The 14,836-nt window shown below is 54.3% G+C and overlaps 1 protein-coding gene across 1 annotated transcript; it reads right to left on the bottom strand.

Annotated features, from left to right (window-relative positions):
* Nucleotides 1-4,096: 4,096 nt before the first annotated feature.
* Nucleotides 4,097-14,430, bottom strand: LAYN (layilin). The gene is made up of 7 exons (XM_038753715.1): nt 14,346-14,430; nt 12,027-12,327; nt 9,486-9,643; nt 8,752-8,796; nt 8,069-8,149; nt 7,362-7,464; nt 4,097-5,320 (listed from the first exon to the last, which is right to left on the bottom strand). The coding sequence occupies exons 1-7, from the start codon at nt 14,428-14,430 to the stop codon at nt 4,909-4,911; spliced, it is 1,185 nt and encodes a 394-aa protein (XP_038609643.1). The 3' UTR covers nt 4,097-4,908.
* Between the last annotated feature and the right edge of the window lie 406 nt (nt 14,431-14,836).

The raw sequence follows: 14,836 nt of genomic DNA, 5'->3' as shown, positions 1-14,836 counted from the left end.
TGAATGAATGAATGAACCCCCTGCTTGCCCCTTTGGCTAGCCCTGGGGTGGACTATGTTTGTACGGATTTATTACTCTATTTTACTTGTACATATTTATTCTATTGATTTTATTTTGTTAATATGTTTTGTTTCATTGTCTGTCTCCCCCTTCCAGTGAGCCCACTGTTGGGTAGGGACCGTCTCTATACGTTGCCAACTTGGACTTCCCAAGCGCTTAGTCCAGTGCTCTGCACACAGTAAGCGCTCAATAAATACGACTGAATGAAATGAATGATTGTTTGGCGGCCCAGGGGGCTCCTGGCCCCTTCCTTCCTCTCCCCCTCGTCCCCCTCCCCATCCCCCCCATCTTACCTCCTTCCCTTCCCCACAGCACCTGTATATATGTATATATGTTTGTACATATTTATTACTCTATTTATTTATTTATTTATTTTACTTGTACATATCTATTCTATTTATTTTACTTTGTTAGTATGTTTGGTTTTGTTCTCTGTCTCCCCCTTTTAGACTGTGAGCCCACTGCTGGGTAGGGACTGTCTCTATATGTTGCCAACTTGTACTTCCCAAGCGCTTAGTACAGTGCTCTGCACACAGTAAGCGCTCAATAAATACGATTGATGATGATGATGAGTGGGGACCAGACCCCCAGATTTCTTGACTGGCACAAGTGAGTTGGCTCCCGGACAGCGCCACCTGGTGGCCAACGCCTGTCAACACGCCTCCGACCGCCCCTTCGGGCCAAGCCGGCGGCCCTGGACCTAAGAGGGCTTCCAGAATAATAATTAATAATAATTTGGGCCTTCGTTAAGCGCTTACCATGCGCACAGCACTGTTCTAAGCCCTGGGGAGGATACAAGGTGATCAGGTTGTCCCATGTGGGGCTCACAACCAATCAATCTGCGCATCAGGCAGAAACTCCTCATCCTGGGCTTCAAGGCTGTCCATCCCTTTGCCCCCTCCTACCTCACCTCCCTTCTCTCCTTCTCCAGCCCAGTCCGCACCCTCCGCTCCTCTGCCGCTAATCTCCTCACCGTACCTCGTTCTCGCCTGTCCCGCCATCGACCGCCGGCCCACATCCTCCCCCTGGCCTGGAATGGCCTCCCTCTGCCCATCCACCAAGCTAGCTCTCTTCCTCCCTTCAAGGCCCTACTGAGAAGTCACCTCCTCCAGGAGGCCTTCCCACACTGAGCCCCGTCTTTCCTCTCCCCCTCCTCCCCTTCCCCACCCCTCCCGCCTTACCTCCTTCCCCTCCCCACAGCACATGTATATATGTATATATGTTTGTACATATTTATTACTCTATTAATTTTATTTGTACATATTTATTTTATTTTGTTAATATGTTTGGTTTTGTTCTCTGTCTCCCCCTCCTAGACTGTGAGCCCACTGTTGGGTAGGGACCGTCTCTATATGTTGCCAACTTGTACTTCCCAAGTACTTAGTCCAGCGCTCTGCCCATAGTAAGTGCTCAATAAATATGAATGAATGAATGCATGAATATTGATTGAGCCCTTACTATTAGCAGATCACTGTACTAAGTGCTAGGGAGTGTGCAATACAAAAGAATTAGCAGGCATGTTCCGTGACCATAATATGCCAAATACTGTACCAACTCTAATCAGATATAACTCTAATTAGATAATAATAATAAAAATAATGATGATGGTATTTGTTAAGCACTTACTATGTGCAAAGCACTATTCTAAGCGCTGGGGGGATACAAGGTGATCAGGTTGTCCCACATGGGGCTCACAGTCTTCATCCCCCTTTGACAGATGAGGTAACTGAGGCTCAGAGAAGTTAAGGGGCTTGCCCAAGTTCACACAGCTGACAAGTGGCAGAGCTGGGATTCGAACCCATGACTTCTGACTCCTAAGCCCCCGTTCTTTCCACTGAGCCACACTGCTTCTCACGGTAGATCACAATCCCTGCCCCACCTGAAGCTCCCAGTCTAAAGGGGAGGGAAAACAGGTATTTATTCTATTAATACTACTAATAATAACGATTATTATTATTGGAGAAGCAGCATGGCTCAGTGGAAAGAGCCCGAGCTTTGGAGTCAGAGGTCATGGGTTCAAATCCCGGTTCCACCGTCAGCTGTGTGACTTTGGGCAAGTCACTCAACTTCTCTGGGCCTCAGTTACCTCATCTGTAAAATGGGGATTAAAACTGTAAGCCCCCCATGGGACAACCTGATCACCTTGTAACCTCCCCAGTGCTTAGAACAGTGCTTTGCACATAGTAAGCGCTTAACAAATACCATCATGATTATTATTATTGAAGTGTGCTTTTTGTCAAGAACTTACTATTTGCCAAGTACTGTGCTGAATGCTTGGGTAGAGACAGGGTAATCAGGTCCCACATGGAGCTCACAGTGTTTTACAGATGAGGAGGAAAGTTATTTATGTATGTATCTTCACAGGGGAGTGTGTGTCTATACAAGGGAGTGTGTAACTTCTCTGGTGAGTGTGTATCTGCCCTGGGGAATGTGTATCAACTCTGAGGAGTGTTTAGGTGCATCTGCTCCGGGGAATGTATATCTGCACTTGGGAATGTATAACTGCTCTGGGGAGTGGGTATCTGTACTGGGGTGTGTGCATCTGCACTGAGGAGTGTGTAACTTCGCAGGGGAGTGTGCATCTGCACTAGGGAGTGTGTAACTGCACTAGAGAGTGTGTAACTGCACTAAGGAGTGTGTAGCTACTCTGGGGAGTGTGTATCTGTATTGGAAAGGGAGTATCTGCTCAGAAAAGTGTCTGTCTACAGTGGGGAGTGTGTAACTGCTCTGAGAAGTGTGTATCTGCTCTGAGGAGAGTGTATCTGCTCTGGGGAGTGTATCTGCCCTGGGTAGTGTGTATGTTCACTGGGGAGTGTGTATCTGCTCGGGGTAGTGTTTACCTCCTCTGTAATTACTCTGGGGTTTCTGTAACTGCTCTGGTCTGGGAGAATATTTCCTCTGGAGGGTCTGTACATGCCTGGGAAAAGGAGCATCTAGCTATGTCCTGAGGCCCAAGACTGGAAAGTTAGAGTTGAACTGTCTCACAAGCCTGCAACCTTGGTGTCATCCTCGACTCTGCCCTTGCCAGAGCCATACCCTGACCAAACCACAGCCTCAGCCTCAGTGCCTGGCTTCCCCTTCCCGTCTCACAAGCCCTCAACCTTGGTGTCATCCTCGACTCCGCTGTCTCGTTCACCCCTCACATCCAATCCACCACCAAAAACTGCCGGTCTCACCTCTGCAACATCGCCAAGATCCGCCCTTTTCTTTCCATCCAAACCGCTACCTTGCTGGTTCAATCCCTCATCCTATCCCGACTGGATGACTGCATCAGCCTCCTCTCTGATCTCCCATCCTCCTGTCTCTCCCCACTTCAGTCTATACTTCATGCTGCTGCCGGGATCATCTTTGTGCAGAAATGCTCTGGGTATGTTACTCTCCTCCTCAAAAATCTCCAGTGGCTACCTGTCAACCCACGCATCAAGCAAAAAACTCCTCACTCTTGGCTTCAAGGCATCACCTAGCCCCTTCCTACCTCACCTCCCTTCTCTCCTTCTCCAGCCCAGCCCTCACCCTCCACTCCTCTGCCACTAACCCCCTCACTGTGCCTCCTTCTCACCTGTCCCGCCGTCGACCCCCCGCCCACGCCCTCCCTTTGGACTGGAATGCCCTCCCTCCACACATCCACCAAGGTAGCTCTCTTCCTCCTTCAAAGCCCTACTGAGAGCTCACCTCCTCCATAAGGCTTTCCCAGACTGAGTCCCCTTTTTCCTCCTCCTCCCTGTCCCCCCCGCCCTACCTCCTTCCCCTCCCCACTGCACCTGTATATATGTTTGTACAGATTTATTACTCTATTTATTTTACTTGTACATAGTTACTATTCTATTTATTTTGTTAATGATGTGCATCTAGCTTTACTTCTATTTATTCTTATGACTTGACACCTGTCCACGTTCTGTTTTGTTGTCTGTCTCCCCCTTCTAGACTGTGAGCCCGTTGTTGGGTAGGGACCGTCTCTATATGTTGTCAACTTGTACTTCCCAAGCGCTTAGTACAGTGCTCTGCACACAGTAAGGGCTCAATAAATACAATTGAATGAATGGCAAAAACAGAATTTATTATGGCTCGACCCACCTGAGCAATGGCAGGTAAATTCCTTCCTTGATCCCAGCCACTCTCTGGCTTTGCTCTCTTGGATTTTTGGGAAATGACTTTTGCAAGAACATTATCAAGTCCCAGATCTACCCCTCCTTCCCTGCCCGCCCCACCCAAGGCCCGTTCCTCTGCAGTCCACCTATGCTGCCATCACATAGCAGCATTTCTTCTGGGGGCCTGGGGCCCAAATCCTCCCCCTTCAGGGAGATATTGGCCGAGTAGGGGGGACACCGGTAGGGGTGAAAGGTGATGCAGATGAAGAACATGCTACTGTTTGAGACAACCTTGCAACAGAGGCCTGGAAGCCAGTGGGTGGGTTTGCTTTTTATTTCCAAGAGCAAAGGCGCTTTGGGAGCACAGACAGAGGCTGCCAAAGAAGAGAGGCCCAGACCCAGGAATAATAACAATAATATTAATAATTATCATGGTAGTTGTTAAGCACTATGTGCCAAGCACCGTTCTAAGCGCTGAGGTAAGTACAAGTTAATCAGGTTGGGCACAGTCCCTTTCCCACATGGGGCTCACAGTCTTTAACCCCCATTTTACAGATGAGGTAACTGAGGCCCAGAGAAGTGAAGTGACTAAGGTCACACAGCAGACATGTAAATTAGAACCCAGGTCTTTCTGATTTCCAGGCCCATGCTCTAGGTGTCGGGAGGGGATGGGGGAAGCGGGGGGTGTCTCGTGGTCCTTGTCCTTGAGAAACTGGAGCCAGAGGGGCCCAGACTTGCGGCCCGTGGGGAGAAAACCCTCTCACTTCTCCTTTTGGCACGGCGGGGGCCTGTTGGAACTCTGCCAGTCTGGCTCGTAACCATAAATATCATTTTCCACCCAGGCGGACTGCTTGCTTCTGCCCCTCCGGTCGTGGGACAGCTCGTAGATGTCGTTGGTCACGAATCCACTCTCCGGGCTCACCAGCGTCCCGAGCCCTGCCTCGGGCAGGTCCCGGGTCTCGGGGTGGCGAGCCCCTGGAGGACCAAGGCGGGGTCCGGTGCCCGGGCGGGGGAGGAACGAGATGTTCTCGGGGGCCGGGCGCGTCCCGGCCAGATCGGCTTCGTCCTGTTTCCGGATGACGTTGTGCACCTCCAGGTTGGGGCTGCTCGGGGGCCGGGGGGGCTCCCCGGTGCTCTGCTTCTTCGGCCAGGGGCCAGCCCCCTCTCGCCTCCTAGCCACACGGAAGTCAGGATGAGTATTCTACATGGTAACCCCTCTGTGGGCAGGGAACGGGCCTACCAACTCTGTCGAAGCGTGCTCTCCCAAGTGCTTAGTACGGTGCTCTGCACACAGTAAGCGCTCACTAAATACCATTGATTGGGGCATTTTAGGCGCAAAGTCGGCCATATGGAAGCCAGGATGAGTCCTCTAGACTGGAAGCTTTGTTGTGGACTGGGAATGTGTCTCTGTTCAGTTGTACTCTCCCAAGTGATTAGAACAGTGCTCTGCACACAGTAAGCGCAAACTAAATACCATTGATTGACTGGGGCGTTTCGGGGGCAAAGTCAGTCACACGGAAGCCGGGATGAGTCCTGTAGATGGTTAACCCCACTGTGGCAGGGAACGGGTCTACAAACTCTGGCAAATTGTATTCTCCCACACACTAATACAGTGCTCTGCACACAGTAAATGCTCAATAAATACCATTGATTGATCGGGGCATTTCGGGGGCAAAGGTGGCCACATGGAAGCCGGGATGAATCCTCTAGACTGGTAGCTCGTTGTGGGCAGGGAACGTGTCTACCAATTCTGTTGAACTGTACTCTCCCAAACACTTAATACAGTGCTCTGCACACAGTAAGCGCTCACTACATACCATTGATTGGGGAAGTTCGGGGGCAAAGGCAGGCCAGGGCACCAACTCCAGCCCGCATGGCTGTTGAGCAGGGTTAGGGTGAGGGCCCGAGATTGGGGTAACAACTGCTGCGCTGAGACCAACTGGGGTCCCAGACACTCGGGGTTGCCATGCTGGTCCATTGGGGGAGTAGATAGGGAAAGAGCTGGAGGGAAATTAACTGGCAAACCTGAGAACCGACGGCCAGCAGACCGATGGACTAGAACTAATGGCCTGGGACCGGCCTCTGCCCACCCGCTCCTGCCCCTGTGGCACTCATCTGGGCAGACCCCTGCCCAAACCTCAGCTTCCACATCCGGAAAACTGGAGTGATGACCCCCATCCCTGCTCTGAAAAGGGGAGACCAGCCACACTAGGCAAGCTCTGAGCCCTGACCCTAAACCTTCTAATAATAATTATTATTATTATTGTATTTGATAAGCGCGCCAGGTACTACACTAAGCACTGGAGTGGATACAAGCAAATCGGGTTGGACAAGTCCCTTGTCCCACGTGGGGCTCACAGTCTCAATCCCCATTTTACGGATGAGGTAACTGAGGCCCAGAGAAGTTTAGTGACTTGCTCAAGGTCACACAGGAGACAAGTGGCAGAGACGGGATTAGAACCCATAAACTTCTGACTCCCGTGCTCTATCCGCTATGCCATGCTGCTTCTCATACGCTTCTCATTCTAGACTGTAAGCTCACTGTGGGCGGGGAATGTGTCTGGTATAATTCTATATTGTCCTCTCCCAAGTGCTTAGTACAGTGCTCTGCACACAGTAAGCGCTCAATAAATATGATTAATTGACTGACTGACTGGTGCTTCCCCCGGGACCAGGGCAGGCATGACGGCAAATCTCTTGGGTAGAGAATTTATCACTCTTCAAATTTATCACTCTTCAAACGCCCACCCAAACCCCCAAATCCAGATTTCCCTGAAGTGGACATTGGCAACTTCCCTTTATCCTGACCAAAATTACTCCAAGGACACAGGACTCCCCGTCTGCCTTACCACAATCTACTGACTGCAACTGGGGGAAGTGGGGAGGACCCAAAGCCAACGCTGGGAACAAGGACACTTGGGTTCCAGCCCCTGTTCTGCCTGTAGCAGCTAATATGGGCAAAGGCACATCTTTGCCCGCCTCCTCATTGCACTCCATGCCCCAGCGAGGACCCATGGCATCATCCAAGCCACTAGCATTTTCATCAATTCCTCCACGCAGACCCTTGGCCCTGAAGTTGGAGGTTCAGCTCTCGCTCCTGAAGGGAGACTCCCCAGAGACAGCCTCGGGATGCCCCCCGCTCCCACCCTCGTGTGGCTACCCCCGATTCTGAATTCTCTGCATTCCCCACGGACGATGGACGGTTTCACCTGCCTCTTCACACCGATCCAAACACAGCCCACGGCTGCGGTGACAGCCAGGAGGAGGAGCAGGGAGATGCTGGGAATGAGGATGGAGAGGATGTTCAGACCGGCCTCTGGAACCACAAACGCTCATTTCACTCTTGGCAGCCGCTGATACTTCAGCTGTCGCCAGCGAGCCTGTGGTGCCCACCCAGCCCAGGGCGTCCCGGGGAGCCGCGGGTGGAGAGAGACAGAGCTCCCTGTCTATCCCTGCCCCAAGCCAGGTTAGGTCAGGCCGGACCTCGAGGCCCACAGAAGCAGGAGTGTTTGGGTCTCAAATTCAGCATTTTTGGCCGAGCTGGGATGCCAACTAGAGTGGAGTTGGCTCAGTGGGGCTGCAAGAGGGCCCTGGCCCTCCTCACTTCACCAGGCTGGCCAAGAAGGAGCAGGCCTTGGGCAGGGTGCCAGGCTGAGAGGTGAGAAGCGGGGGCTGAGGGGTGGAAAACTAGGCTGAGGGGTGGCGAGCCCAGCTAAGGGACAGAGAGCTGATCTGAGGAGCAGGTAGCTGGGCTGGAAGGTGGGGTAAGGGCTGAGGGGCAGGCCCGAATCTCCCAACCGTCACCCCCACTGCCCTGCCCTCCTCAGCTCGGACCAGAGGATGGGAGGATTCGGGCCAGCACACACTCTGGGCTGGGTGGGCTTGCTTGGAAGGCTGCAGGGTCTGTGCCCTGTGGTTACCTTTGGTCTCTTTCAGCGTTTCATTGGCGTCTCTCCGGGGCTGTCCTGTCAAGGTTGGTGTCAACGGCTCGGGCCCCTCTCCTGCAGCAGTGTGCAGGGTCAGGGTCTCAGGACCAACCGATAGCCCCAGTTGGCCCTTCCCCGTCCTGGGAACGTCCCCCGCCCTGACCATCCCTTGCTCCGCAGGGACCCATTTGCGCTTGGATCCCCCTCAACTTTGCCTAACCACGTCCCTCCCCTCCGGCAAAGCCGTCCCCTCCAGGTGGCTTTCCCTGGTGAATCCTCCAGCCCCGAGTCCCTCCCTCCTGCCTTCAAGCCAGGGTATCCCATCCTTAAAGTCTGTGGGGGGTGGGGGTGGAGAAAACAGAGGGGGAAGAGGAAGGTGAGGAATGGGGCCTTTGCTTCTCTCTTTCCCCAGTCCCATGCCAAACAGGATCTCCCTGCATCGTGACCTCACGCTAAACCCTTTCCTCAGGGCCAACGGGAACCGGTAGCTCGGCTGAAGACTCCCTCTGGTTCCACCTGGGGACCCCTGTGGCCCCTGTGCCATGACCCCCACCTCCAGTGGGGCTCCATCAATGCCCAACTCAGCACAAGGCATTTCCATAACAGGGAGGGGAGAGAAACATATGGGCAAGTGGGGCCCCTCCGGTTTGCTCGACCCGATTGGCGTGGCGGCTCACCCCTATGCCCAGCTCCCCATCCCGTCGAAGCAGCTGTCGTTCTCTCTGCAGGGAATAAACTGTCCATGTCAATCAAACCTGAGTCTGGGGAGACCCAGCACCGCCAACCCTACCCACCATCCCCTCGCTGCCCAGGCAGCAACTGGAAAAGTGCGAGTGTGTAGGTGACTGGGGGAAGGAGGGGTTGTGGAGGGGTGTGTGTGTGTGGGGGGGGTGTTTTTAAAGGTGACCCAGTGTAAATCATCAATGAATACCACTGATTGATTGATTGATTAATTGACGGATCACCAGAAAGGGCTGTGGTGGGTACTCCTCTTTGACCTATTTCAGGAGAGGAGAGGGAGTGGGGAGTCAGGCCTTTAGGGAGCTGAGAAGGGATGGGTCAGGAGTGCGGATAAGGGGTTGAATGGATTTATGAGGAGGAGAAGGAGGAGGAGGGACAGCTCCTGGGAGGTGGCTGAGAAGGAGAAGCATGTGGGCAAGGGTTCAGGGGAGAGTCCAGGGTCACCAGTGGGCACTGAGGAGTGGGAATCTAATGGTAGAGAAGAGTGTGCTCTGAAAGTCTGAGGCAGTGGGAAAGGCTAAGCGGGAGGAACTGGTGTGGTGGAAAAGTCACCAATGAATCGCCCAGGTCTGGACAGAGGAGGTTGGGGGAGACTAGGGTGAACCAAGGGGGAGTCCACCTGACTCCAGACTAGATTTCCCCCGCGGCCAGGAGGGGCAAGAGCCGTTACCATCTGAGTATTTGCAGATGAAATTGTTCTTCATGTGGCACCGGTCATCATTCCACTGGAAGAGGTATGGGCCCCCGGGGCCGGCAGGTGCCGACGGCTGGTGATAGAGGACCACGCAGACCTCGTTCCCACATGACGGCTCATCTGAGTACCAGTTCCTGTGGGAGACAGGGGGGTGGATGGCATGACCAGGGAGGGGCAGGGTGGGGTGGGGGGGGAAGACTGAAATGGCCCTGCCCGGGCCTGAGAACCTGAACCTGGGTGCAGGAGCCTGAACCTTGGCCAGCAGAGCAGAGAGCGAGCAAGAGAAGTGACTTTGGCAAGCAAACCACGTTAAAATAATCATTCATCCTATCCCTCCTGGATTACTGCATCAGACTCCTTGTTGACATCCCAGCCTCCTGTCTCTCCCCACTCCAGTCCATACTTCACTCTGATGCCCAGATCATTTTTCCACAAAAGTGCTCAGGACTTGTCACCCTGCTCCTCAAAAAATTCCAGTGGGTACCCATCGACCTCCATATCAAACAAAAACTCCTCAACATTGGCTTTAAAGCACTCAATCACCTTGCCCCCTCCTATCTCATCTCGCTTCTTTCCTTCTGCAACACAGCCACTTCACTCCTCTCATGCTAACCTTTTTACTGTTCCTCGATCTTGCCTGTCTCGCCACCAACCCCTAGCCCACATCCTGCAATGCCCTCCCTCCTTTAATCCAACAATCACTCTCCCCCACTTCAAAGCCTTGTTGAAGGCCCATCTCCTCCAAGAGGCCTTCCCAGACTAAGCCCCGCTTTTCCTCATCTCCCACTTCCTTCTGACTGACTTGCTCTCTTTGCTCTTCCCCTCTCCCAACCACAAAGCACTTATGTACATAGTTGCAATTTTTATTTATTTGTATTGATGTCTGCCTCCCCAACTCTAGACTGTGAGCTCACTGTGGGCCGGGAATGTTTGTATTGTACTTTCCCAAGCGCTTACTACGAGCGCTCTGCACACAGAAAGCACTCAGTAAATACAATTGAATGAATGAGCAGAAGTGAAACAGCGTGATCTAGTAGAAAGAGCTTGAGTCAGAGGATGTGAGTTCTAATTCCGAGCCTGCCACACATCTGCTGTGTGACCTGGGGCAAATCACTTCACTTCTCTATGCCTCAGTTACATCCTCTTTAAAATGGGGATTAAGACTGTGAGCCCCACGTTGGACAACCTGATTACCTTGTGTGTATCCCAGCGCTTAGAACGGTGCTTGGCACATAGTAAGTGCTTAACAAATACCATCATTATTATTATTATTACCTTGTATATATTGCAGTGCTTAGAACAGTACTTGGCACACAGCAAGCACTTAATGTTCCCCTACCACAAGGAGCTTACAATATTGAGGTTGAGGTTCCTTCACTTGTGCCTGGCCCTGACCGTCTCATTTGTGGCCCTTATCATCATCATCATCATCAATCGTATTTATTGAGCGCTTACTATATGCAGAGCACTGTACTAAGCGCTTGGGAAGTATAAATTGGCAACATATAGAGACAGTCCCTACCCAACAGTGGTATCTAGAAAGGAGGAGTGTGGGTGGACAAGGAACAGATACAGGAGGTTGCCACCTGTAGCTGATCACCTTGGCCAGGCCTCTCAAACAATCAATCATTCATTCATTCATTCAACTGTATTTATTGAGTGCTTACTGTGTGTAGAGCACTGTACTAAGCACTTGGGAAGTACAAGTTGGCAACATATAGAGACGGTCCCTACACAACAGCGGGCTCACAGTCTAGAAGGGGGAGACAGACAACAAAACAATCCTATTTATGGAGCTCTTCCTGAGTGCAGAGCACTGCATTAGCTTGGGAGAATACACTGTAACAGAGTTGGTAGACACATTTCCCTGCCCACAACGAATTTATAGTCTAGAGGGGGAGACAGACATTATTATAAATAAATATATTATGGATACAGTGCTTGGCACATAGTAAGCATTTAACCAACACCACAATTATTATTATTATAATTGTTAAGTTAAGCATTTACTATGTGCCAGGGACTGTCCTAAGCGCTGGGGTGGACACAAGTAAATTGGGTTGGACACAGTCCCCGTACCACATGGGGCTCACAGTCTCAATCCCTATTTCACAGATGAGGTGACTGCGGCTCCGAGAAGTGAAGGGACTTGACCAAGGTCACACAGCAGACAGGTGGCAGGGCCAGAATTAGAACCCATGAGCTTCTGACTCCACTATGCCATGCTGCTCCTCTAAGGTCAGTGGGGCTGAGGGAGGGGTGAATAACGGAAGCAAACCCAAGTGCAAGGGTGATTCAGAAGGGAGTGGGAGAAAAAGAAATGCAGGCTTAGTCAAGGAGGGCCTCTTGGAGGAGATGTGTCTTCAGTAAGGCTTTGAATGTGGGAAGAGTAAACTGTCCCACCCCTCTGGCAAACCCGACGGGCCCAGTGGGGACAGTCTGGGATCCGGGTCCAGTCTGGTCCAGTCCCCACGGCTGAGGCGGGGGTCAGAGGCCTCCCCCCTTCGTTACCGTTACCGGAACCTGGCGGGGCTGCCGTCCTCCCAGGCGTACAGCTCCCCGCAGGCTGGGCCGGGGCCCTGCTTCTCCTCCATCCGCCGCCGCAGCCCGATCCAGAAATCCCCATCAGAAGCTGCGAGGCTCCGGATCAATTTCTCCATCAGGCTCTGCTCGGCCTCCGACTCAACGCTGACCAGCTGCCCGCCATCCCTGCCGCAGGCCGCGCGGGCCTCCTCGAAGCCGACCCTGCGCGAAGCGTCGTGGAAGTAAACGATTTTGTAGCAGGGTCTCTGGGTCCCACCCCGGCACACCGTCTGTCCTGGAGAGGAGAAGCCTGCTGTGAGAGGTGGGGGGCGGGAGGGGGGGAATGAGAGGGTGGAAGTGGGAGGGGATGAGGGGGCGAGGGGAGAGGGGAGCAGGCCTGGGGCTTCAGACAGACCCTGAGCCTGTGGACTCCCTGCACTGACCCCAAAGCCGCTTCTGGTTTCAGGGTCTCGTAAGCATTTGGAGGTCCCCCAAAGAGCAGAAACCTGGCTTATTTCCAGGGGAGCTGGCCCAGCCCTCCACAAACAGAGCCAGCAGTCCCTGTCTGACTGCCCGTCTGTCCACCTGTCGTTCCGTCCTCGGGATTCACTTGCCAGAAGTTTGCTGCTGGGGCTGGGACCAGTAACTCCCCCTGGTCGCTGTCTCCACTGTTGGGACCAGTGACTCCCCCAAGTCGCTGTCTCCATTGTAGTCCAAGCCCCTGTCCCAGGGTCCCCCACAGCCCCTCCCTGTCTCTGCCGTGGCCAAGACCTGGGCTAGACTCTGGGGTGGGGATGTGGGGCCAGACTGGCCTCTGCCCAACTGGACAATGAGGACATTACTGTGGCTCTCTCTTTTCTGGGCTTAATGGGGGCGGGGGTGAGAGAGGCTAATTCTGAAACTTGCCCCCCCCCCCCCCCAAGTCGCTGTCTACACTGTAGTCCAAGCCCCTGTCCCAGGGTACCCCAAAGCCCGTCCCTGTCTCTGCCGTAGCCAAGGCCTGGGCTAGACTCTGGGGGTGGGGGGTGGGGGGGGGGATGTGGGGCCAGATTAGCCTCTGACTGAATTGGACAATGAGGACATTACTGTGGCTCTCTCTTTTCTGAGCTTAACGGGGGTGGGGGTGAGAGAGGCTAATTCTGAAACTTGCCCCCCCCCCCCGCAAGTCGCTGTCTCCATGGTAGTCCAAGCCCCTGTCCCAGGGTCCCCCACAGCCCGTCCCTGTCTCTGCCGTGGCCAAGGCCTGGGCTAGACTCCGGGGTGGGGATGTGGGGCCGGACTGGCCTCTGTCCCACTGGACAATGAGGACATTACTGTGGCTCTCTCTTTTCTGGGCTTAATGGGGGTGGGCGGGGGAGAGGCTAATTCTGAAACTTGCCCCCCACCCCCAAGTAGTTGTCTCCATTGTAGTCCAAGCCCCTGTCCCAGGGTCCCCCACAGCCCGTCCCTGTCTCTGCCGTAGCCAAGGCCTGGGCTAGACTCTGGCGGGGGGATGTGGGGCCAGAGTGGCCTCTGCCCCACTGGACAATGAGGACATTACTGTGGCTCTCTCTTTTCTGGGCTTAATGGGGGCGGGGGCGAGAGAGGCTAATTCTGAAACTTGCCCCCACCCCAAGTCGCTGTCTCCACTGTAGTCCAAGCCTCTGTCCCAGGGTCCCCCACAGCCCGTCCCTGTCTCTGCTGTGACCAAGGCCTGGGGTAGACTCTGGGGGGGGGAGGATGTGGGGCCAGACTGGTCTCTGACTGAACTGGGTCCTGCTCCACTGGACAACGAGGACATTACTGTGGCTCTCTCTTTTCTGGGCTTAATGGGGGCGGGGGGGGGAGAGAGGCTAATTCTGAAACTTGCCCCCCCCCCCCCCGCCCAAGTCGCTGTCTCCATTGTAGTCCAAGCCCCTGTCCCAGGGTCCCCCACAGCCCGTCCCTGTCTCTGCTGTGACCAAGGCCTGGAGTAGACTCTGGGGGGGAAATGTGGGGCCAGACTGGCCTCTGACTGAACTGGACAATGAGGACATTACTGTGGCTCTCTCTTTTCTGGGCTTAATGGGGGGGGAGGCTAATTCTGAAACTTGGCCGGCAACCTCTTCCCCCCTCTGCCCTCTCCTCATGGTGGGGGTCTAAGAAGTGAAAGGGGTTGGGGAGGGGGAAGGGAGAGACCTGCTCCGGCCCCAACTGGGCATCCCCCCGACCCCCTCCAGCTCAGAGACCCCGGGGACTCGGGGCCGGGGAAGAAGGAGTGAAGAGGGGGTGAGGTCCTGTCCGCCCCCCCCCCCCCGGGGGTCAGCCCCCCTGCCCCTGCGGCCCCGACCTCACCGCTCTGCAGCCGGGCCCGTCCAGGCCGGGGCCCCAGCAGGAGCACAGCGGTCAGCACAGCGGTCAGCGCCGCCCGGGGCTGCATGGTCCGCCCTCCGCTCCCCTCGGGCCGGGCGGTAGCTGCGGATCCGCCCCACCTCCAGCCCGTCATGTCACTTCGGGGGGCGGGGACTCCGGCCCCCCGCCCTCCCTGCCGCCCATTCTCCTCCCCTCCGTCGTCGGGGACGGAGCCCCCACCCCCTACATCCCAGACCACCCGTCGCCCCCCCCACCTTCATAAGAATAATGGCATTTATTAAGCGTTTACTCTGTGCAAAGCAATGTTCTAAGCACTGGGGAGGTTACAAGGTGATCAGGTTGTCCCATGGGGGGCTCACAGTCTTCATCCCCATTTTACAGATGAGGGAACTGAGGCCCAGAGAAGTGGAGCAACTTGTCTAATCAAAGTGGCAGAGCCGAGATTTGAACCCATGACCTCTGACTACAAAGCC

This window comes from Tachyglossus aculeatus, chromosome 11 (assembly GCF_015852505.1).
Source record: "Tachyglossus aculeatus isolate mTacAcu1 chromosome 11, mTacAcu1.pri, whole genome shotgun sequence".
In the NCBI taxonomy this organism is placed as follows: domain Eukaryota; kingdom Metazoa; phylum Chordata; class Mammalia; order Monotremata; family Tachyglossidae; genus Tachyglossus; species Tachyglossus aculeatus.
Note: the sequence above shows the minus strand (reverse complement) of the source record. Positions and strands in the feature narration are given on the sequence as shown.

Bases quoted from the DNA above. Each gene is read 5' to 3' on its own strand.
- LAYN (XM_038753715.1), bottom strand. From the start codon at position 14,430: ATGCAGCCCCGGGCGGCGCTGACCGCTGTGCTGACCGCTGTGCTCCTG. The intron at 12,328-14,345 runs GTGAGGTCGGGG...TCTCCTCTCCAG, and splicing joins ACGGGCCCGGCTGCAGAGCG to GACAGACGGTGTGCCGGGGT. The intron at 9,644-12,026 runs GTAACGGTAACG...TGTCTCCCACAG, and splicing joins GGCAGCCCCGCCAGGTTCCG to GAACTGGTACTCAGATGAGC.